The 23,298-nt window shown below is 34.9% G+C and overlaps 1 protein-coding gene across 1 annotated transcript; it reads left to right on the top strand.

Moving 5' to 3' along the window:
• Positions 1 to 2,340: 2,340 nt before the first annotated feature.
• On the top strand, positions 2,341 to 22,317 carry LOC101889988 (uncharacterized). The gene is made up of 4 exons (XM_005184747.4): positions 2,341 to 2,892; positions 20,898 to 21,064; positions 21,127 to 21,403; positions 21,464 to 22,317. The coding sequence occupies exons 1-4, from the start codon at positions 2,884 to 2,886 to the stop codon at positions 22,076 to 22,078; spliced, it is 1,068 nt and encodes a 355-aa protein (XP_005184804.2). The 5' UTR covers positions 2,341 to 2,883; the 3' UTR covers positions 22,079 to 22,317.
• Positions 22,318 to 23,298: the final 981 nt, after the last annotated feature.

Raw genomic sequence — 23,298 nt, 5'->3', positions numbered from 1 at the left:
TTTGTAAACAAACAAAATGATCGTGTTTACTTACCAAAGAGGTCAGCTGAAAATGTGCACCTTCTGTTGACCAACAGAACTCAAGCGCCGGCAATGGAGATGGTGTGGGTCGCTATAACAGCCGATGGTCGCTCTCCACTCGTATTAATCGACCGTGGCATCAGAATAAATGCCGAATGTTATCGCGAAAATATTCTGGAGGGTGTATTAAAGCCTTGGGCACGCAAACAGACATTGGACATTCCAACTGGACTCCCCATCGCACTCAGCACGCGCCGTCCAAGAATGGTTCCTCGTTTCATTTCCAGCGCACAATGGCCACCAAAATATCAGAATATCAATCCGGTGGACTATTGTGTCCTGAGTATTTTGGAAAGCAAGGGTGGCACTAAAAATACCAAAGTGTCGATCAACTCAAGAGAGCGCTTCGCCGGGATTGGGCCAAAATACCGCAGAGCAACGTTTGAAGGCCATAATTTGTGCCAAAGGTGAACAATTCGAAAAAATCTAAACTTATTCTAAAATTTGATGCTATTTCCGACATTTTTTGCTCTCATTCAATAAAATTAAAAAAATGTAAAAATTATGGTGTTTGACTTTGTTGCTTTGTTTGTTTTTTTTATCTCACCCTTTACGTGCCGAATTCCATTATATATGCACTAATATTACACATGTGGTGCACAACAAAAAGCAAGTCGAAATAAGATATATATGGGGGCTATATTTAAATTTTGATCGATAATCTCCAATTTCAATATGTTCGACCGTGGACCAAACAAATGTTTTTGCAAGTTTAATACCCTGAAGTGTGGTGTAAGGTATAAACACAATTTTATATATGTCCAATTTTTCCACTTTTCTGGAAGAATTTCTCAAAATATTCTTTTGTATGAACTTGTACACATATGTGAACATAATAACACACATACAAAAATTGAGCTTTAAAGATATAGATTTGCTTATATGCTTGGTCTGCTGCAGTAGCGTTTCCGTGCGTCCCTGATAAAGCTGTTCCTCACGACATTCGTTACTTTTGATCAAATATATCACATTTATCAATGGAATTGCTTCAAAATCTGTATTTGGTGCGCGTTATGTTAGAAATTAGTGTAACTGAAATTGGTTTCAACATTTCCACATATTGGTATACCCCAATATATTTGTACCTATGTGATATTTTGACGACTGTTGCCACAGTTTTCGTTATGTGTAGCACATCCTCCAGATACAAATGTCTGTGCATGTCAATGTTTTGGACAACCCCCATATAACTGTACCTCACAATATTCCATGTTTTGATGATTTTAGTCCTATGTCAACCGATTTTTTTTGAAATTTTATTTTATTTTATTTATGCACGTTCCTAATAACTCACAATGTGCTCGCGATGACTTCAATTAACTAAAATCTTCGTTGTTGATATTTACCAGATTGTTTTACTTTATCAATTTAGAAATATAAGACCAACATATTCGTAATACTGTAGTATTGAGCGATTTTATACCCTAATTTATAATGTGTTGGAGGTATTGTAAGCCGATTGGACTAAAAAGAACGTAACACCTCGAAAGATTGGTATTAGACCAACGATCATGCATATCAATCTTCCTATCATGCGATGCGAATCGATCTAGTTAAGTGTGTCTCTCGGTCCGTCGACATATGTTAACTTGTAATTACTAAAGGTACCAACTATGACCGGATCCTCACCATATTTTGCTTAGAGTTAGGAACAGAATAGAAGCTCATTGTTTTTTGGAGATGATCGCAAACTATTAAGGTTATGTAATGAACCAAAATCCTAATATTTCTGAATTCGCACACAATGGGAGATGCTACAAACCTAAAGACAATATATATATATAAAATATAGTGAGGTTTTTAAAAATAGAATCAGTCTGATCCGCTTTATAGCCCCAGCATAATATAATGGGCATATTTATTTTGTTAGTGCGTATCCAACTACTGAAATTATTCACTTTGGCACTGACGATCTGCCTGTAAGTCAGTCACCTATCAATTAAGTTTCTTTTATGAATATATAGATTACCCTGCCGCATATGAATGACATACTTATATATCTCTATGTTATTGTTGAAACTACCTTCGTATATTTATAGAAAAGGTAAAAAAAGCTTTTTAAAGAGAGTTCATATTTTTCTCTGCAAAAAGCTTTTGCATAATTTTCATGAGCAAGAATGCAATTTGAACATTGTGTTCAATTTTAAAATAATACAGTAAATGTACTTACAACAATAGAAATAAAACATTTGCAAAAATTGTAGCATAACATAATTATTGTCTAAAATCAATAAAAACACAATTTATATTATTTTTTAGATATTATTATGTCTTTGTTGTTGACAACGAGAAATGACAGCAGCAACGGGAAAATGTTTCTTCGACAATATGAAGCATAACCGACAGTACCACCGTCAATCCAGTCAGCACGCTAGACAGCTAACGGCAGCAGCAACACCACCACCAACAACTCTCAAACGTTTCTTTTCCTTCTTATTTTCTTAGCCACACAAATAAAGTACAAACTATAAAAAGGCCAAGTTATTTTTGCAGCCGTTCAGTCCAAACGCGGAGTTTTACAAAGTCATTGAGAACCGACCCGAAGCGATCGGGTGCATAGCACAAAGAAACAACTCAAGCCATTCATATATAGCCGCAAACTTAAGTGACTACAACACTCCAAGAGAAGTTCAGCAGTTCCGTTCAAAGTTCAAATAAAAAAATCAAGCGGAGGTGGTTGTGGATACGCGAACCACAAACGGAGTGTACAAAAGGAGTTTTCTTCTTTGTTTAATGGAACAAAAGAACAACAAAAATAATTAATTAATAGCAAAAATTAAAATAACGATTTGAGTGTTAAAAATGCCCGTGGTATGTTGAATTCACAAATAGAAAAAAAAACAAGAATTTTGTAAAAGAAAATATCCAAACTTAATTTAAAAAAGAGAACCTTATTAAAAATCAACAAAAAAAAAACATTTTACTTTAAGCAACGACAGAAACTGGGTAATTGTTTTTTTTTATCTGTGACATTATTCATTCATCTTCTCGCTGAGAGTGCGCACATGGTGACTGTAACGTCGCAACATACCAAAAGGTCAAAGTTAACAACAGTGTCGAATGGAAAACTAAAAATCACTATCTGAAGAGCTTAGATGCCATTAAACTCTCAAACTTTGTTTGTCAATGGATTTTATTACAGCATCTGTGGGAATATTACATAGACTTCAGTTGTTATGTATTCGTTTAATTCCACTTTTTGTTTTACTTCGTTTGAAAAGTGAATTTGCATTTATGTTCGACTACATAACAACGAGAACGTATGTACGCTGTGTTATGTATTGTATGTACTTCTATAACGGCTTATTTAGTAAACGTCATCGGTTACTATGCCACTTGCGATCGTGTCTAATGGAACGGTGTTACACTTATTTACCCAATTTCAGTTAACAACACACCACCAATGAACCAGTGCGGTATGTTAGTTGATTTTCCAGTTGAACGGTTATGCAGTGGCACACCCAGAAAAAATTACAGTATAAATTATTTAAAGTCATAGCCAATAAGTGTTATTCATAGAAATTCACTACTTTTTAGTTCTTTTCGAAAGCTTAATTTTCAGAATTGAGCAAATTGAATTCAAGGTTAGAGAATGATGTTGTAGATGAAGTCTAGCCAGTTCTAACAATCGTATTATGAGTGGTATCCCATTGATATAAGTGCTTTAGCAAATCTTTTATGGATAGCAGACCTTCTTGAAAATGTCTGTTTGTAGCACAAATTAAAATCCCTACTGGGGATTCTTGTCACAAAATGTCTTCCCAGACCCTATATAAATAGAAGATCTAATAGAGTAATTTAAATTAAATAAATCTAGTTAAGGATCTGCCGTCAATATAATACTTGCAACAGGTCTTCTACAGACACAGGTTTTAATACAGATCACCTACAGGGTGAGAAAAATCTACAACAAAGTCAAACGCCATAATTTTTACTTTTTTTTTAAATTTTATTGAATGAAAGCAAAAAATGTCGGAAATAGCATCAAATTTTAGAATGAGTTTAGGTTTGTTCGAATTGGTCACCTTTGGCACGAATTATGCCCTTCAAACTGCCTATGAAACCGTCACATGCTGCCCAAATGTTGCTTTGCGGTATTTTGGCCATTCCCGGTGAAGCGCTTGCTTGAGGTTAGCGACACTTTGGTATTTTTTAGTACCAACCTTGCTTTCCAAAATAATCCAGACACAATAGTTCAACGGATTGGTATCGGGAGATTTTGGTGGCCATTGTGCGCTGGAGATGAAGCGAGGAACCTCATTTTGTAACCATTCTTGGGTGGCGCGTTCTGAGTGCGATGGTGCTGAGTCCTGTTGGAATGTCCAAGGTCTGCGGGCAAAATGTATGCATGCCCAAGGCTTTAATACAACCTACGGAATATTTTCGCGATAATATTCGGCATTTATTCTGATGCCACGGTTTATACGAATTATGGTGTCCAACCGAAGGTGCACATTTTCAGCTGACCTCTTTGGCAAGTAAACACGATCATTTTGTTTGTTTACAAACTGCTGGACAACGAATGTTGTCTCATCGGAGAAAACCAAATTCGGAAGTTCACCATTTTCGGCCAAGCAAAGCGGCGGTAAAAGTTATTGCACTTTTTGGAATTTCAATGCCTTTACCTCGAGCTCATTTTTCAATATTTGCCGAATGGAATATTTCGATATGTTCAGCTCACGAGCCAATTTTCGGCCAATGCAATGCGGGTTACGATCAAGTCGCTTCTTTATTTTCGAACCATTTCTGCTGATTTTGCTGTTTTCTTCCGTCCACTACCAGTATCACGGTAATGAGAGATGGTACGAAACTTAAAAGATTTATTCACATTTAAATGCTGGAGTGCTCTACCGATAGTCACTTGTGGTACGACAGTTTAAAAATGCCTTCGTCAAATTTGGTGGAAATAAAATCAGAGTTGGATATGCCTCCCATAAACATTTTTTAATATAATCAATCTCATGCACTCTATAGCAATGTTATTTGGTATAAAAGAATAAAATGTCTATTTCAAATTTAATGAAAATCGATTCAGCATTGGATATGCTTCCCATATATTAGTTCCCTCTGAAATCATAATATAACTGCTCTAAAGCCAAATGTTGATAGGTGGTATGTTCTACATTGAATAAATTATTTTGTTGAAAGAGCTCTACTAAATATGGATAGTGGTGCAGGGTATCATATAGCCGGTCCGCCCGACTTTTGACTTTCCCTTACTTGTTTTTTTTTTTTCTTAATTTACTGATTCCGAATCCCGAACTCACAACCTTCGGTTTTGTAGTCGGTTGAGCACACTCTGGGCCGACGTTACTCATAACTTGGAAATGACGAACAAAAATTGTTTGCTTTGTAAACAACTGATAGTGCAGAAGGGAATTGGTTTATATTACCTTTAAATTACTAATTTGGCTCATAAAGCTCCCAGGTTTTGCTAGGTTCAAGATTATTTTTGAGCTTGATCTCTCTATGAAGAACTTAAAGGTATTAGCACTTTCTTAATAAGGACTCCTATAGATGAACGTTCTAGATATGGTTTTTAACGATAACCTATCAACACGCCATACATCCGACCAAACGTGCCGCATCGAAATAAAGGGTAAAATCATTGAATACTCTCCATCATTTGGAACGAATTAGAAAATTTTCAAAAAATAAAATCCATTAAAAATTCTGTTAAAATATTTAAAATATCTAATATCGGAAGGTGCCGATATATGGGGGGATATACGATATTGAGGACCTATATAGACAATTACCTTTCAGGGGTTAAAGTGCTCACAAAGAAATCCTCGTGTGTATTTTCAGACAATACCATAGGAAAATATGGCTAAAATCATCAACATATCGAAAATCGGGGGTACCGTTGTATGGGGGATATACGATATCGTTAACCTATATAGAGAATTCACTGTCAGGGGGTAAAGTGCTCACAAAGAACCTCGTGTACAATTTTAAACAATTCTGTTGAAAAATGTAACTAAAATCATCAAAACACCGAATACCGGGGGTACCGTTATATGGGGGCTAACGATATCGTAGACCTATATATACAGATAATACTCTTCCAAGGGATAAAGTACTCACAATGAATTTCAGACAATTCCGTTGAAAAATGTGGGTAAAATCATCAAAATACCGAATATCGGGGGGTAGGTTATATGGGGCTATACGATATCGTGAACCTATATAGATAATTCTCTTCCGAGGTATTCAGTACCCACAAGGTACTCCTTGCGTGGTTTTTCAGACAACTTCGTTGAAAAATGTGGGTGAAATCATCAAAATTCCGAATATCGGGGGGTACCGTTATATGGGGGCAATACGATATCGTGGACCTATATAGATAATTCTCTTCCGATGTATATACTACCCACAAAGCACTCGTTGCGTGGTTTTTCAAACAATTCCTTTGAAAAATGTGGGTGAAATCATCAAAATACCGAATATCGGTGGAAGGTATAAAAAAACTTTGGCATGGCACAAAATGAGAAATTAGCTTCCGATTCTATTCAAACCAATATTTCCATCAAACCAAGATTTGGTGTAAAAATAGGATATAGCGGACCACTCCTTCTGGAACCTTCCCCACAAAGGGCCAATATTTTGAATAACCAAAGAAAAAAGTGGTGCAAAAATGGGATATAGCGCCCATTTATTTATAAGGCCGATTCGGAAAACATTTCTGTTTGAGGTTATTCCCTTTTTGAAATTAAGCATGTTTCAGTAAGGATCCATCCATCATCAGTTTTTTTTTTTTAGTTTTTTTTTGCACGAATTTTGATTAGGAGCTCCGTGAAATGATCCACCGACATTATACATAATACATTAACTTTTTACTTTGAGTGTACGTTCTTGGTAAATATGTGTGAATTATTTAAATAGAGTTATTAGCTTATGCTTGATTTTGTTTTTTGTAACTTACAAAACTTGTAGCCCAAGTTGGTTGCATTAATACAAGTTAGTTAGCCAAACATTTCAACCAAATTGATTCCAATAACCGGCTATTAACAATTACCCCAGTAAACTTTTCGAAAAATGTATTACAAATTAATAAATTTTGCATAATGCTGTGGCAAAATTTAAAATGTGCTCTAAATATCAAAAGGCAATGTTTGGTAATGCCAACAAAATTTTAGGTCTACAAAAATGAAAAAATACTAAATTTTTGTGGTAAAAATAAATAAAGATTTTGTTATTGTTTTGCAGTTTGAAAAATAGTTGAAAAATATTGCACATTGTCATGTGGAACAGAAAAATGATTGCGTACAGAATAGCCAAAGAGTAAGCGTTCGAAAGGTCCATTCAGTGGACCCAGCATCAGTTCGTTCATTCATTTGGCCTAGCAGTGATTGGCCGCGACGTTTTAGTCAGCTAACTTTTGGTCTCCAGGTAGTCCCCGGTCTTGCCGCCAGTGGTATGCACCCAATGGTTTTGCACTCATAGCGCAAACTTGAAGCGTTCCATTGAAGTGAAAGGTCTATTGATGTGAATTTTTAGATTTTGTTTATATGTTATTTCAATTCAAAGCGGCTATTGAAGTAGTTAAGTAAACAGAAAAAAGTTGCAATTTTCCCATGTACTTCGTGCCGGTGTTTAGTAGCAACGAAAAAAAAAAAACAAAGATATCTCTTAACTTGTCCAACAGTAGCTGTAGCAGTGTCAGCACCACGTTGTGGCTTTACAAGAAAATCTTGAACCAAAGGCAAGATTTATGGTTGAATGCTTTTGGCGGCGTGATGATGATTTGGTTGATTCAATTCAATTGATGACCAACGAAAAATGAACATTCAGCTAATTGTTTAATCATCACATAATAATTGTTTAATATACATGGGGCCTGTTTGATGGGATAATCCGATAAGTGTGCATATTTCAAACAAAAATTTGCATTTTTTTAATAAAATTCCTGCAGCTGCATTGAGGTATACATGTAGAAATTTATATGTCAAGATATGTTGAGCATTAGATGTCGCTAAAATAATACATGTATGGAGGTACATAGTTGGCACTTGTTTCCAAGCACATATCGTGACTGAAAAGCCCAACTTAAAGTCTTATTGATTGGCTATAATACTCACGTTTTGTATCTAACAAATGTTGATGAGACCATAAGATGCAGTCTTTAAATTTCTATAAGTGTAAGTTTGCTAAAATATATGTTTGTGGGAGGATTCATGGAATGGATGGAAATCAAAAAAATAGAAAAGATTTGCAACTAAATCCATACGCATATTCGCGAGAACGACTCTTAGTGGACATAGGTTCACGATCTCTGGGATTATTCAAACCTGGCAGGATTATCAGTCGAAGTTGAAGATTGATTTGTATGCGATTAATTGTATTTCAAAATGTTTATATTTAGAAGATCTAGATCTTTGGTTGATATTGAAATATTGAAATACAACACGTTTGAAGAATTATTATTAGAATTAACTTTTGTGGGGGAGTTTCCAGAAGGAATGGACCGACGAGTTTCATATTCATACTAGATGTAATTTACGTACTGCGTTGTACGAAGTTAAAAGAAAAATCGAATAAGCTTGTAAAGACTTTGTTTTTATGTAATTTCAAAAACTTATCAATGATTTTTTTTTCGCTCGTCAAATCATAGTCGTAAGCTTGTAAGTATGAATACAAGAGAATATTAGCAGATGAAATAAGATGGGGTAACTCGCTACTTACAGATAATCTGGCTAATATTGGGCATTCAAAACTTGAGTTTTCTGGAATTTCGGAAACAGAGAATTTAAAAAAAACAGAGGTAGTATTTGAGCTTTCGATTGTGTGTAGCTGAAGAAGGTTGTGGGCCATCCCCGATTTCGGGGTGCATACAATACTTTCTAGCGACCCACTTTGGGAAATACTGAACAGTTTTTGAGATGACAAGTCGCACCTGCTACGATTTCAAAATATTAAATAGTAGCTACTTCAAGACCTTCAAACGACTAAAATATATTGTTTCTGTAAACAGCAATCGTATAATTTCAATGCGAATCCAAATTGACAAATTGATGTTGATATCTTCAAAATACAACGTTCAACTACCAATTTGTCTGGAAAATGAATCTTTTAAACTTTAAAATATAAAAGGGGTATTGTGTGGGACTGTGTCAAATATAACACCTGAAAAAAATGAGCAGATCCAATATTTGAAGAAAGGAGCAGATCCCACATATAATAATACTTAAACTTAGGTTAACAGAGTCCATTTTTATCAAAAGTGAAATCATGGATCGAAACTTTCAAAAGAAAATAAAGAATAAGAATACAGAATTTAATGTGAGATGAAAAAATTTCTACCAACTTCAGATTTCTGTTATTTCTAAGCCACTCATTATATTGTTTACAAGCGTACAAAAGCATTTTGTTAAGAATTTTCCAGAAAAAATGTTATTCGTGATGGAATTCAAGGCTGTGATTTCTTTATATTAGCCTGTAATTTCTTTATTTCTTATAGTGGCTATCGTTAGATCACTCCAGCATTTAAATGTGAATAAATCTTTTCTGTCTCCTTCCATCGCTCGTTACCGTGATATAGGCAGGATAGTCCAAATGGACGGAAATAGTTCGAAAAGTAAAGAAGCAACTTGATCGAAACCCACGTAGCTGTGGCCAAAATATGGTTCGTAAGCTGAATATATCGCAAGATCACCTCAAGCAAGCGCTTCGCCGGGAATGGGATAAAATACCGCAGTGCAACATTCGGGCATGTGACGGTTTCATTGGCCGTTTGAAGGCCATAATTCGTACCAAAGGTGACCAAATTGGAACAAATCTAAACTTATTCTAAAATTTGACGCTATTTCCGACATTTTTTGCTTTCATTCAATAAAATTATAAAAAAGGAAGAAATTATGGCTTTTGACTTTGTCGCAGTTTTTTTTTTATCTCGCCCTGTATATATAATTTTTTTATACCCTCCACCAAAAAAAGTATGGAGGGTATATTAAGTTCATCATTCCGTTTGTAACTCATCGAAATAATCATTTTAGACCCAACAAAGTATATATATTCTTAATCAGCGTAAAATTCTAAGACGATTTAGCCATGTCCGTCCGTCTGTCCCTCTGTCCGTCTTTCCGTCTGTTGTAATCACGCTACAGTCTAAACGAATTAAGATAGGAAGCTAAAATTTTGCACAGATCTCTCTTTTGTCTGCAGGCAGGTCAAGTTCGAAGATGCGCTATATCGGTCCACGATATCGTATAGCCCCCATATAACGGTACCCCCGATATTCGGTATTTTGATGATGTTAGCTACATTTTTCAATGGAATTGTCTGAAAATCCACACAAGTAGTTCCTTGTGGGTACTTTATACCTCGACAGAGAATTATCTATATAGGTCCACAATATCGTACATCCCCATATAACGGAACCCCCCGACATTTGGTATTTTGATGATTTTACCCACATTTTTCAACGGAATTGTCTGAAAATCCACACAAGGAGTTCCTTGTGGGTACTTTATACCTCGGTAGAGAATCATCTATATAGGTCCACAATATCGTATAGCCCCCATGTAACGGTACCCCCGATATTCGGTGTTTTGATGATTTTACCCACATTTTTTAACGGAATTGTCTGAAAATCCACACAAGGAGTTCCTTGTGGGTACTTTATATCTCGGCAGAGAATTATCTATATAGGTTCACAATATCGTATAGCCCCCATATAACGGTACCCCCGATATTCGGTATTTTGATGATTTTACCCACATTTTTCAACGGAATTGTCTGAAAATCCGCACAAGGAGTTCCTTGTGGGTACTTTATACCTCGGCAGAGAAATGTCCATACAGGTCCACAATATCGTATAGCCCCCATGTAACGGTACCCCCACGGTATTCGGTATTTTGATGATTTTTGCCACATTTTTCTATAGAATTGTCTGAAATTCTACAAAAGGAGTCCCTTGTGGGCATTTTACCTCCTCAAAAAGAATTATCTATATAGGTCCACAATATCGTATAGCCCCCATGTAACGATACCCCCGATATTCGGTATTTTGATGATTTTACCCACATTTTTCAACGGAATTGTCTAAAAATCCACACAAGGAGTTCCTTGTGAGTACTTTATACCTCGGCAGATAATTGTCCATACAGGTCCACGATATCGTATAGCCCCCATGTAACGGTACCCCCAAAGTATTTGGTATTTTGATGATGTAAGCCACGCTTCAATGGAATTGTTTTAAAATCAACACAAGTAGTTCCTTGTGAGTACTTCACCCCCTGAGAGAGAATTGTTTATACAGGTCCACGATATCGTATAGCCCTCATATAACGGTACACCCGATATTCGTTATTTTGATGTTTTTAGCCATATTTTTCAACGGAATGGTCACAAGTGTTTCTTTGCACACAAGGGGTTATTTGTGAGCACTTTACCCCCCGACAGAGAATTCTCTATATACGTTAACGATAACATATAGCTCCCATATAACGGTACCCCGCGATATTCGGTATTTTGATGATTTTAGCCACATTTACCAATCGTATTGTCTGAAAATCCACAGACGGTGTTCTTTGTGAGCCCTTTACCCCTGAAACGGAATTGTCTATATAGGTCCACAATTTCGTATATCCCCCATATAACGGTACTCTCCTATATTCGGTATTTTGATGATTTTAGCCACTTTTTCCAATGGAATTATCTGAAAATCCATACAAGGTGTTCCTTGTGAGTACTTTACACGCAGACATAGATTTGTCTTTATAGGTCCACAATATCGTATATCCCCCCCATATATCGGCACCTTCCTATATTAGATATTTTAAAGATTTTAAAAGAATTTTTATTGGATTTTATTTTTTTGAAAATTTTCTAATTCGTTCCAAATGGTGGAGGGTATTCAAAGTTCGGCCCGGCCGAACTTACTGCTTTTTTACTTGTTTAATATAATATTTTGTATCTATTTGAAGGGCTTCAAATATTAGAAAGAAATAGGAAATTCGATCTGTTTAGCACTTCCTAAAGTCCTTCTTATGATTGTAAGTTACACAAACTCGGCAAGAACAGCATAGCGAATGATTCATAATCAACGGATTTCTGTTTGCACAATTTGTTGAGACACATTTGTCACTAAAGCTTATTCCAGCAGACGGCTGTCTAATCTGATATAATCTTTCAATTTAATTTATACGCCAATCCATTTAAAGTAAATGGTTTTTAGATGTTCTAAAATACCATAAAAGCAACAGTTTGGTCACTGCCGTCAATACAAATGTGAATGTCTAGATTTGTTAAATGTTAACTAATTCCACTACCGGACTGAGTGATTAGTGTATAAAAAATGTTCAACTATATAATTTATTAACTGTTCTACAAGGACGTTTATTTGTTGACCTCATTGTAGAAGAGAATGTTTCGCCGTTTTGTTTGTTTGCAGACATTCCGTATTTCTTTGTTAAACGACTGCAAATGCTTTGAATAAAAACGTAACACCAGAAATAATAAAATTCACTCTCTGCCAAGTATTTCAAGCTGTAAACAATCTTTGTGAAATGTGCGTTTTAATCATCCGCCCTTTCACTTTTCTTGTTGGCCAATGACTTGGAATAGAAATGGAAACAAGAAAACAACAAACACAACTGCAAAATGACAGCTCTGTTATTCGACAACACCCAACAGAAACTGCAATCAACACCGACGCCGCGTATCGTGATCAATGTCATTCAGGAAGAAAATTATTCATTACAGTGAATATTTAATTACATAAAACCCGAACAAACAACTTGAAAATGCTAGCTGGCCAGCAACGAAGGGGAGGAATACATTAACACTATGGTACTTTTATGTGAAAAAACAGATGTAGAAGTATTAGATTTTACGAGGTCAGTTGTGCTATTGCTGGTACAGTTGATGCTATTTGAAAATTAATAATGGGAACAACGATATTATTTTTTCAATACCTATTACATATTATTCTTTGAAGTTACTATTTAAGTATATTGACTTTCAGGCGTTCTAAATTTTTAGGGTAATTCTGAATCCAAATTTAAGGTTAAAAAAGTAAAAGAACTTTCAATATCCTCTAACATGAGCTAAAGAAAACATGTACGTATAACAGTATCAGAATTCAATATTCGAAGGTGTTCCACTTTAAACCAATGTGACCTTAATGTGAGCCCATATGTACATGGGTTGTTATATATTGTGCTATATGGAAACCTTGGATCAATATGGGAAATATTCTAGAACAGGTGGTGAAACCGATTATGAATAACAAATTAAAAATTAGTTACAAAATTGTAAATATTAAATTTCGTACAATTCCGTAGAAAAATTATCCAAATATCGTATGCCAGATCAGAATGCTGGATACGGTAATATGGGCGTTATAATAAACAGAGCACATATATGGAAAATATTGTGTCATAGGAGTTAAACCATTTATAAATTCTAAATATTGAATTTGAAACAATTTGATCAAAATATTACAAATATCGGGAGGTACCGTTATAAGGTCGCTATACGAATTAAACCAATATACCTCATTTTCAATACGAAGATGTACGTTAAATAGTGTGGATGTACCGTTCTATTTGTTCGAATTGGTCACCTTTGGCACGAATTATGGCGTTCAAACGGCCAATGAAACCGTCACACGGTGCCCGAAGCGCTTGCTTGAGGTGATGGGCACTTTGTTAATTTTTAGTGCCAACCTTGCTTTGCAAAATACTACAGACACAATAGTCCAACGGATTGGTATCCGGAGATTTTGGTGGCTTTTGTGCGCTGGAAATGAAGCGAGGAACCTCATTTTGTAACAATTCTTGGGTGGCGCGATGAGTGCGATAGTGCTGAGTCCTGTTGGAATGTCCAAGGTCTACTCTCCAAGGCGTTGATACACCCTCCAGAATATTTTAGCGATAATATTTGGCATTTATTCTGATGCCACGGTCGATTGCCATCGGCTGTTATGGCGGCCCACCACATCACGATGGCCGGCGCTTGAGTTCTGGTGGCCAACCAAAGGTGAACATTTTCAGCTAACCTCTTTGGCAAATTAACACGATAATTTTGTTTGTTTGCAAGCTGCTGGACAACGAATGTTTTCTTATCGGAGAAAAAAATCGGCAGTTTACCACTTTTAGTCAAGCGAAGTAACTCTTTATTGAGCGATGGTACGAGACACAAAAGATTTATTCACATTTCAATGCTGGAGTGCTTGTGGTTTTCCAGTCAAATATAAAGGAATGAATTCCATCAAGAATAACTTTTTTTCTGGAAAATTCTCACCAAAATGTTTTTGTACTCTTGTAAGCAATATATGATCTGTCACTGGAATTATTTTAACAGCTGTCGGACGAGCGGACGAAATGGCAGCAGTCTGAAGTTGGTTGCTGTTTTTTCATCTTACCCTGTATGTTTCATCCGATTTAGTGTTTAAGTCTCTCAAATTCGCAAATATACAAGAATAATATTTGGTGCTAGATATCAGATACTGTTTGCATTTTTATGCATAAAGATCGGATCTGGTTTGGATATAGTTCCAATATATATCATTATCCTATTGTAAATTCTATTTGTGATTTTAATGATTTCCTGAAGAAAGAATTTCGAAGAGTTTTACTTGATTTTTTTAATTCACAAATGGAGTTCTTGAATTACAAATAAATTACAAATTTTAAAAATTTGTTTATGTTGGTTAATCTCAATTTTTATCTAATAATGAGCACATTATAACTAACGACCTTTTGACAACTTGCGTTGCAACCCTCGTTTGAGCAACCATATGTTTTCAATTCATGTCTCTCTTAAAGTTTTCCATGCACCCACATGTTAGGAATTCAATAAAATGCTAATATTGCATTGCACAGAAGTTACTACATACATAGGTATGTATGTATATATGTATCTATATATAAGTATGTTACTCACCGTTGATGGAGGAAGTGAAATGTTACAGTTTCAAACAACTTTTAATAAATTGTTAAAGTTTCTAACTCTACTATTTGCATAAATGCATTGAGTGAAAATAAAAAAATAGCTTAACCGCAAATGCCAAAAAGAAAAACTATTTATTTGTCTTGGAAAATAAAAAAAAATCGACTCGGTCTCGGCCATATACCATCTCCTAAATATTATGTATACACCTAAGTCTGTTTTTACACGGTAGATTGGTTCCAGAAGAAGCCGTGTAAAAAAAAACCGTGTAAAAAAGACATTGATCTTATACAAAAATGGGCGATTTGTTCCTAATCTCTAAAACCTATTAAAATTAGTGAAAAACAAGAATTTTTATTTTTTTCTTTACCAAACACGTCTTATTGCATTAACAGTTCACAAAATATTAACACGTTTCAATTGCTCTGACCAGTAAATTTTATTGTATGCACATAGTGCTATTCACATTTGCTTTGACCAGTAAAAATTGTTTGTACGCGCTAAAGGGGAATTCGATGGTTTCAGACTTTTTTCTTTCATAAATACTTTTTTGTGAAAAATTTAAGTACATAAAATTTCAAATCGTGCTAAATGGAATAAAATCGTGTAAATAAATTAAAAATATTCAATTTTCAAACCGTGTTATATCAAAACCGTGTACAAAAAGACCGTGTAAAAACAGACTTAGGTGTACTCATCAATTGACTAGGTAATACTTTCCCATCTTCTGTGAAGCATTGCTTCAGCTTACTGACACACAGAGCGGAAGTAAAATCTTTCCGCTCGATATGTTTTTGTTATTATGGTTAAATTAATGTCATATTACTGAAATACGAAACCCGTTATTGAATGTCAACCGCAAACATAACAAAAATAAAAGTAAAGAGGACACATCTATTCACTGTCAAGTCAACATCACATTACTTATAGTGTTACAAATGTATGTAAATATGTATGGTATCACTATGTTCACATAACAGTGGTCTTCGATGTCAATTGTAAAATCTGTGTAGAAATATTTAAAAAAAAACTATGTTAAAAGATTCATGGCCATATCAGTGGTTTTCCAAAAAAAATAATTAACTAAAAATATGTGAAAATAGAGTAAATATGAAATATATATGGATCCTCCTATCTCGCCGAGCTGAGCCGATCTAGCTATGTATGTCCGTCCATCCGTCTGTCCATGTTAATTTGTAATTAAGCTACAGGTCGCAATTATGGCCCGATCCTCACGAAATTTTGCATGGACAATGGTTATGGTCAGAATAGAAGCCAATTGCGTTTGGTGATGATCGCATAACATTTAGTTAGGTTGAAATGAACCAAAAAAAATTTTCCTGATTTTGCAGTTATTCTAAAGGTCGCAATAATAGACCAATCGACGGAAGTAATCATGGGTCTAGAGCTTTAGTGGGTGAAATAGACCATAACATTTGTGTTAAATAAAAGTCAAATTTTCTAATAAACCGCGAATATTTTTAATCCCGGCGAAATCACAAATAGACGAAAAGGTCAATTCTAACCGTTATGTATACAAAGGAAAGGGATGTTAGCTAGAATGCTTATATCTCAAGAATGGCTGGACCAATTTTGACAAATTTTGTTAATTCAGAATGCCCTCTTGGCATAAAAGTATAAAATCTGAAATATATATATTTTGTAGTGTTCTGTGATATTTTTTAATATTTTTTATCGCATGCGATTCTTTCAATTTGACTTATAATATTGAAGTGTATATTTTGTAATATTTTTCCACCTTACAATACAAGTTGGGGTTTTTATATGCAGATTGCAATTATCGTCCGATCCTCACAAATATTTTCATAAGGGTAGAGTTACGCTCAAAAGGGCTAGGCCCAGCGTTGCCACCTCTTGTGTAATTACACATATCGTGTGTAATTTTTTGTTGCATGTGTAGCCCATGTGCAATTAGTTTCATGTGTAATCTATATATATAAAAATCAATTGTTGTTTGTTGGTAACGGAATCAGTTGAAAACGCCTGGACCGATTTGCATAATTTTTTATACAAACGTTCGTCATACCCCGAGTTAGGTTTTTAAAGAAAATAATATTGACCACGCCTACTTTTACGCCCACTATCTTGATTTATCTAAAATCTGTATATTTGCCAGATAATGAAGATATCGGTTTGAAAATTATTACACGAGATACTGTTGACTTTCCCTCCAAACTTAGGACTTTTTTTGGGCGCCAGGGAACTGACCACGTATACTTTTAATCTGTCTATATATAAGGAAGTTGTGTTAGTTACTACGCTTATAACTCAAGAACCGCTCATCTGATTTTAACGATTTACACAAATTCGGAATTGTCTCTTGGCAGAAAAGGATAAAATCCAATAAATCGCGTAAAAATGTGAAATTTTAAAATTTTCATTTAGACTTTTGAAGTGTACAATAGTAATGTTTTATTTTACATGCTTTTTTTCATTTTGACTTACTATTTCGGAATGTACATTTGTAGTGTTTTTTTTTTTTTTTTGTATTCTAATATGATGTGTAGTTTTTTTGGGTAGTAGAAACGACGAAAATTATGGAGTGGCGGAACTGAATAGATGATGCCAAAATAATTTAACGTGGTCAAACCAAAATTGCTAAAAAATCAAAAAAGAGCATATTGCACTGCAAAAACTCTAAAATAGGGAAAGACTGAGAACATTTTTTCCATGGAATCAGATTTCAAAATAATAGTAAGGTCCAAACTTCGTAAGGACATTTAAATATTGGCTGTAAAAAACCAGCGAACAAGTTGAAGATTTTTTTTTTCAATTTGTTTATTAGTTACTATGCTTATAACTCAAGAACGTTTTGACGGATTTTCACAATTCATACAACTTCGGAATGGAATCTTGCAAAAAAAAATTGAGTAAAATATGCGAATAAAAATATAAAACCTTTTGGTGTGAAATTTTTTAAATTTAAAAACTATATAGAAGTGTACATTTTTTATTGTTTTGAATTCTGAATGAATAATATCAAAAATGAAATAGTACGCAATAAGATGTTAAATGGCGATCTTTCATGTCTGAAATTTGCATTTAGCTTTCAACTCCAGGATCTACATCGTGCTTCAGCTGGAAGATGCGAACACATTTAAATAAGCAAAAATAACCGACAAAACGTTATGGGGCTTATTTCAACACGTGGACCTACCTACTTCTATCACATGACAATAATCCGCCCAATGAGAACTCAATATGCAAAATTCATTGGGACTGCAATCAGTGAAATACCGAATATGAAGGGAAAAGGATTTCTATTCTTTCAGAAATTCTTCCTAAACTTTCACGATACCTTAAATCACTTTTGCAGTTCATGATATGGGCCATAACCCCCGGATAAGGATTCAACCCGATTTCAAGTATATCTTACATTTTAACCATATTTTCATACTAATTTCGGCAAATGTTGGTAATTTGGGAAGAAACCATCTATGCAAAAACTGATCACGTTTTGTATAACCATCATATGATTTAAGGAACCGGACATTTGCTTAATAGTCTTTGAATTATATTATGATAAAATATATGGAAATTATGGGTTCATATTACTTTAAAAAGAAGTAAAAAATTATACTTCAAGGATTGTCATCTATCAAAACTTCTAAAATACCAAATTTGAAACAATTATACGCGTAAATGTGTGGATTATCAACATACCCAATATAGGTAGGTATCGTTATATGTGTTAGACAAATCCGAGGAGAAATGTGGCAAAAATCATCAAAATACCGAATTTCCAGAGATACCGTTATATGGGGACTATACCAAAACGTGAACCGATAGATCATTTTCAATACAAACCATCCTATACACAATACAAATTTTCAGCTAAATTTTGACGCTATACGTCAAATAATGTGGGCTGTATCGTAATTTAAACAAACAGACATACAGACAGACAAATCGACTTAGAGTTTTATGCTGATTATGAATATATATGCATATTTAATGGGGTCTTTGACGAACATTTAGTGATGTTACAAATGGAATGAAAAGTTAATATACCCTCCTTTTCAAGGTGGATGATATAATAGCATTAAAGACTAAAATTACGGGCTGGCAACGCGGACCGGGCCAGCTAGTTCATGTGTAATTTTTTGTTTTACAATTTAACACTTTTTCCTCCCTCCCCAAATGCTACCACAGAAAGAATATTAAGCTCATTTCTGGAAAGGCAATAGGAGAGTATGACAAGAAGTGAGTATGATTCTCATTCACTGGAGATTGCTCGACACTTAAAGTGTTTTTTTTTTAACAGATATAATATATAATATAATAGCCCAAAAAGACTAAAAAACAAGTGCCCACACCCTTCGCCGATATGAATTCATGATATTGGTAGCAATCAGCTAATGTTGCAAACTTTCTGTTTCGTTTTGAAAATCAGTACTGTCTTGAATGGAGAGTCATACGAAGATAATAAGCCAATAGGGGATACCCCAGACTTAAGCAAACTAATATAAAGCACTTAAAATAATAGCAAAATTATATAATTATACATAATTATATTTTTTAGCTATGATTTGATATAAAATGAATTTATATTTATTTTTGGGCTATATAGTTATTTTCGTTAAAAAAATTAAATTTTATCAAAAAAATTTGATACATGTGTAATGTTTCCTCAAATGTGTAATATTTTCAGCCTCTGTGTGTAATATGCAGTTTCCACGTTGGCAACACTGGCTAGGCCTATTGTTTTTAAAGATGTCGGCAATATATTTAGGGGTTAAAATGTACCAACAACTAAAAATGTTCCTGATTTTGCAGCCGTTATAAAAGTCACGAATAGTAACCAAAGAACACAAAATCTCCCATGAAGTTAGATGTTAGGACTGCAAATAGAATAGATCACTACCTTTGTGTGAAAAAATACCAACATTTCCATTCGACCGAAACGCTGAAAATAACTTAGAGACGATATCCAAAATACACAACGAAAAAAAAGAAAACGAAATATTTCAAAAATGGATTTGGACATAAGGGAAATTATACCAAATTGTAGTGTTGTAGGGTATCACAAGGTCGGCCCCGCACGACAATAGCCTTTGCTTACTTGTTTTAAATACAAATGAAGGCCAAACAAAAATGTTTTCTTCAGATAATAACAATATATTTAATAAACTTGCGGATGGGATTTAAATTTTTCTTAAGTTCTGCAAATTTTATCGATAGAAAAATTGTTCAAATGTATTTTGTTTTTTGCAACAATAAACAATGAGCAAAGTTCTTTAAAGTTACATTATATCTTAATTTTCACTTCTCGAGACAAAGTCAGATATTTATGTCAACATTGGTACTTCTATGATAAGAGTGTTGAAAATAAGTCTAGTCAATTCTCAGGAAATGTGCATTTTTCCAAAAACGTACTTTCCATAGCTATTTGGTTTAACACCAATTTGGTAACCATAAAATCGTAACAAGACAACGTAAGGTGTTTTCCGGATAACACAAATAAAATCATCTTTCGGACTATATCCAATTGAATACTCTGGTAAACCCTATTGGTATTTCTTGTTCTATTTAATTAATCGTATTTGTGTTCCTTGTTCTATTTCAATACCTATGGGTACGTCTAGTTAGTGTACTGTCAAAGACTTTAAACTGGGTCTATAACATTGGTCTTATTGAGAGGTGAATGTAGTGAAAATGTTATTTCTCGTTTGAGACAGGACAATTGGCCGCCTAGACAAGCCCTCTTCAATTGAAACATTGGAAGTCAACATAAAAGCATTTATACGTGAACTAATATATGTATTGAACTAAGCGGTTGGACCATTTGAGTCGTAGTCGCGATTCAAATAAAGATTTTATGCATTTAGTTTTTTGAATTTAATGTGCCGTTTTGTAACTTTCTAACACATAATCATGGGTATATTTTTTCGTCATTTCAGCTTAAACGTTTTCTGATATTATCAATATTGTGTGTCACAGTGTGTGCACAAGATTATCAAGACTATCAAGAAAATACACCAAGACCTGCACCCATAAGACTGCGACCGAACACGGCCCAAGAAGTGCCAAGGCCAACACCAGTACCCATTCTAAAGCAAATTAATAAGTAAGTAAAATAAATGCAATATACATTGGAAAATGTTTAAATCTGATTTTCTTTAATTTTAGACACAACGAGGATGGTTCCTACACATATGGCTACGAGGGTGCTGATGGTTCATTCAAAATAGAAACCAAATTGGCCACCGGTGAGGTTAAAGGTAAATACGGCTATGTTGATGAGACTGGCAAAGTACGAGTTGTCGAATATGGTGCCAACAAATATGGATTCCAGCCATCCGGTGAGGGTATAACAGTGGCACCGCCCACATTAGTTGACGAAACTAGACGTGAACCAGAGCCCGATTATGAAGAGGAACCCGTAAATAGACCACAAAGGCCACAGGTGAGCACCCGATATATTGCCAAATAGCAATTTTTTTTTAACTTCGATGTTTCTTTTTAGCGCATTAATCGTCCCCAACCTCAGTACAGACCTGCTCCTCCACCACCGCCACCTCCACCTCAACCCCGTCCTCAACCACAATACGTTCAGTATGAGGATGAAGAATCCGAACCAGAGCCTCCACGTAGACCCCAATATGTTCCCCAAAGTATCCCCGCCCCAAAATCTGTAGGACCTGCTCCACCCAGACTTCAAATACCCGGTGCCCAACGTACCACAGATGTTGTTTATTCTCCAGTTCCAAAAGTGGCACGACCTGAACCGGACTACTCACAGAGCACCTCATTTGGTGGTTCATCGAATCTCCGCATATCACGACCCGTCTATGCCCCAGCACCTGAGACTCCATCTCCGTCCAGTGCTCGTGCCCAAGGTTTTCTGGGACCTGCTTCGGGGGGTCGACCTCTTCTGGAACCATTCCAATTCGGACCCTCGCCAGCACCCCGGCCAGTTCCTCAAGCCGTTCCTGTACAACAACCCCGCTATCCACAGCCTCAACCTCAAAGTCGCAGCAGCGGAGGTGGTGGCAGTCTGCTAGACCAGCTAGCACGTGATTATGCTCTTCCCGAGGGCACATCTCAGCCATTGCATGACATTTCATTTGGTTATTATTAGACGGGGATGAAACGTCGTGTTGGTTGAATGATTGATGCTGATCAATCAATCGGTCTTGTAGAGTCATCAAAGAGATTTTATGTTGTGTTTACAGTTATTGAGTTTAATATTTTTTTTTTTAAATATAAGTTGATCATCAATATTTCGTGTACGAGACAATCTTACCATAAAAACTAAATCCATTGTTTATTCAATAAAGTATTTTGTGAGGACGTTGCCATTTTTGTGGTGAAATTAAAAAAAAATATGTTTTAATTAATTGATATGAAAAATCATAAATTCCTTTTGAAGTTTTGGGAATTCTATACCTCATTTATGTGGAAAATCGTTCATTCAATGAAAATACAGAATATTGCAATTCCATATATGTACAATGATTATTTTTATTGGTATATTCAGAATTTCTAAATTGGGTAGTGGGTGAAGGGTAGTTGGTTTTGGAAATTTAGATATTCGAAAAGAAGTAAAATTAACTAAATTTGGTATTGGAAGAAACGATAGATCTGAAACGGTGAGATTTTATATTGGAATTTTTTTTCTATGGAATTGGGATATAGAACGGTCTTGCAAATAAGCTCGAACATTTCAAAAAAGGGCTAATTGTTACTAAATTTGACATTGAGAAAATGTATGAATCTGGAATTCGGAAATTTGCTATTGAGGTCTCGGTTGTTACCTGGTATGGAGATCTTGGGGGGTTTCGAAATGCTACTATAATTGTTAGAAAAGTACTAAATGGTACTAATTTTGGATCACTGTTGGTGTCTAGGTTGGGGAGATCAAGATTATGTTGGTTATTAGTATTAAATGTTAATAAATTTGGGATTGGATGAAGGGATACATCTGGAATCAGCCAATGTTCGATGAATTCAATATATTTTGAATTATGTTATGATTATTCAAATTGTTAACCCTCTACGATGTAGGTTCCGAAGGAACGGGCCAATATTGTCCATATAGTATCGGAGCTAAATAAATAAATGGTTACTTCCCTCACTTTGTATTAGATATGAGGTAATCCTTATAAAATGTTAAAGGTACCAGATATAATAGACTGAAGTATCCCTTTTTCATACTTCATCCAATACAGATTAAAATGTAGGTATAGAGAAATTACAAGAAAATCGAACATTTATATCCAATTTTATGCGAATCCATATTCATCTCGCGTTTCTGGTTGAGAGAAATATTTAGATATACCAAGCTGTAAAGAATCATTC

The sequence above is a fragment of the Musca domestica genome, unplaced genomic scaffold (assembly GCF_030504385.1).
Source record: "Musca domestica strain aabys unplaced genomic scaffold, Musca_domestica.polishedcontigs.V.1.1 4, whole genome shotgun sequence".
Lineage (NCBI taxonomy): Eukaryota > Metazoa > Arthropoda > Insecta > Diptera > Muscidae > Musca > Musca domestica.
The sequence above is the reverse complement of the archived record's forward strand: the minus strand, read 5'-3'. Positions and strand labels throughout refer to the sequence as shown.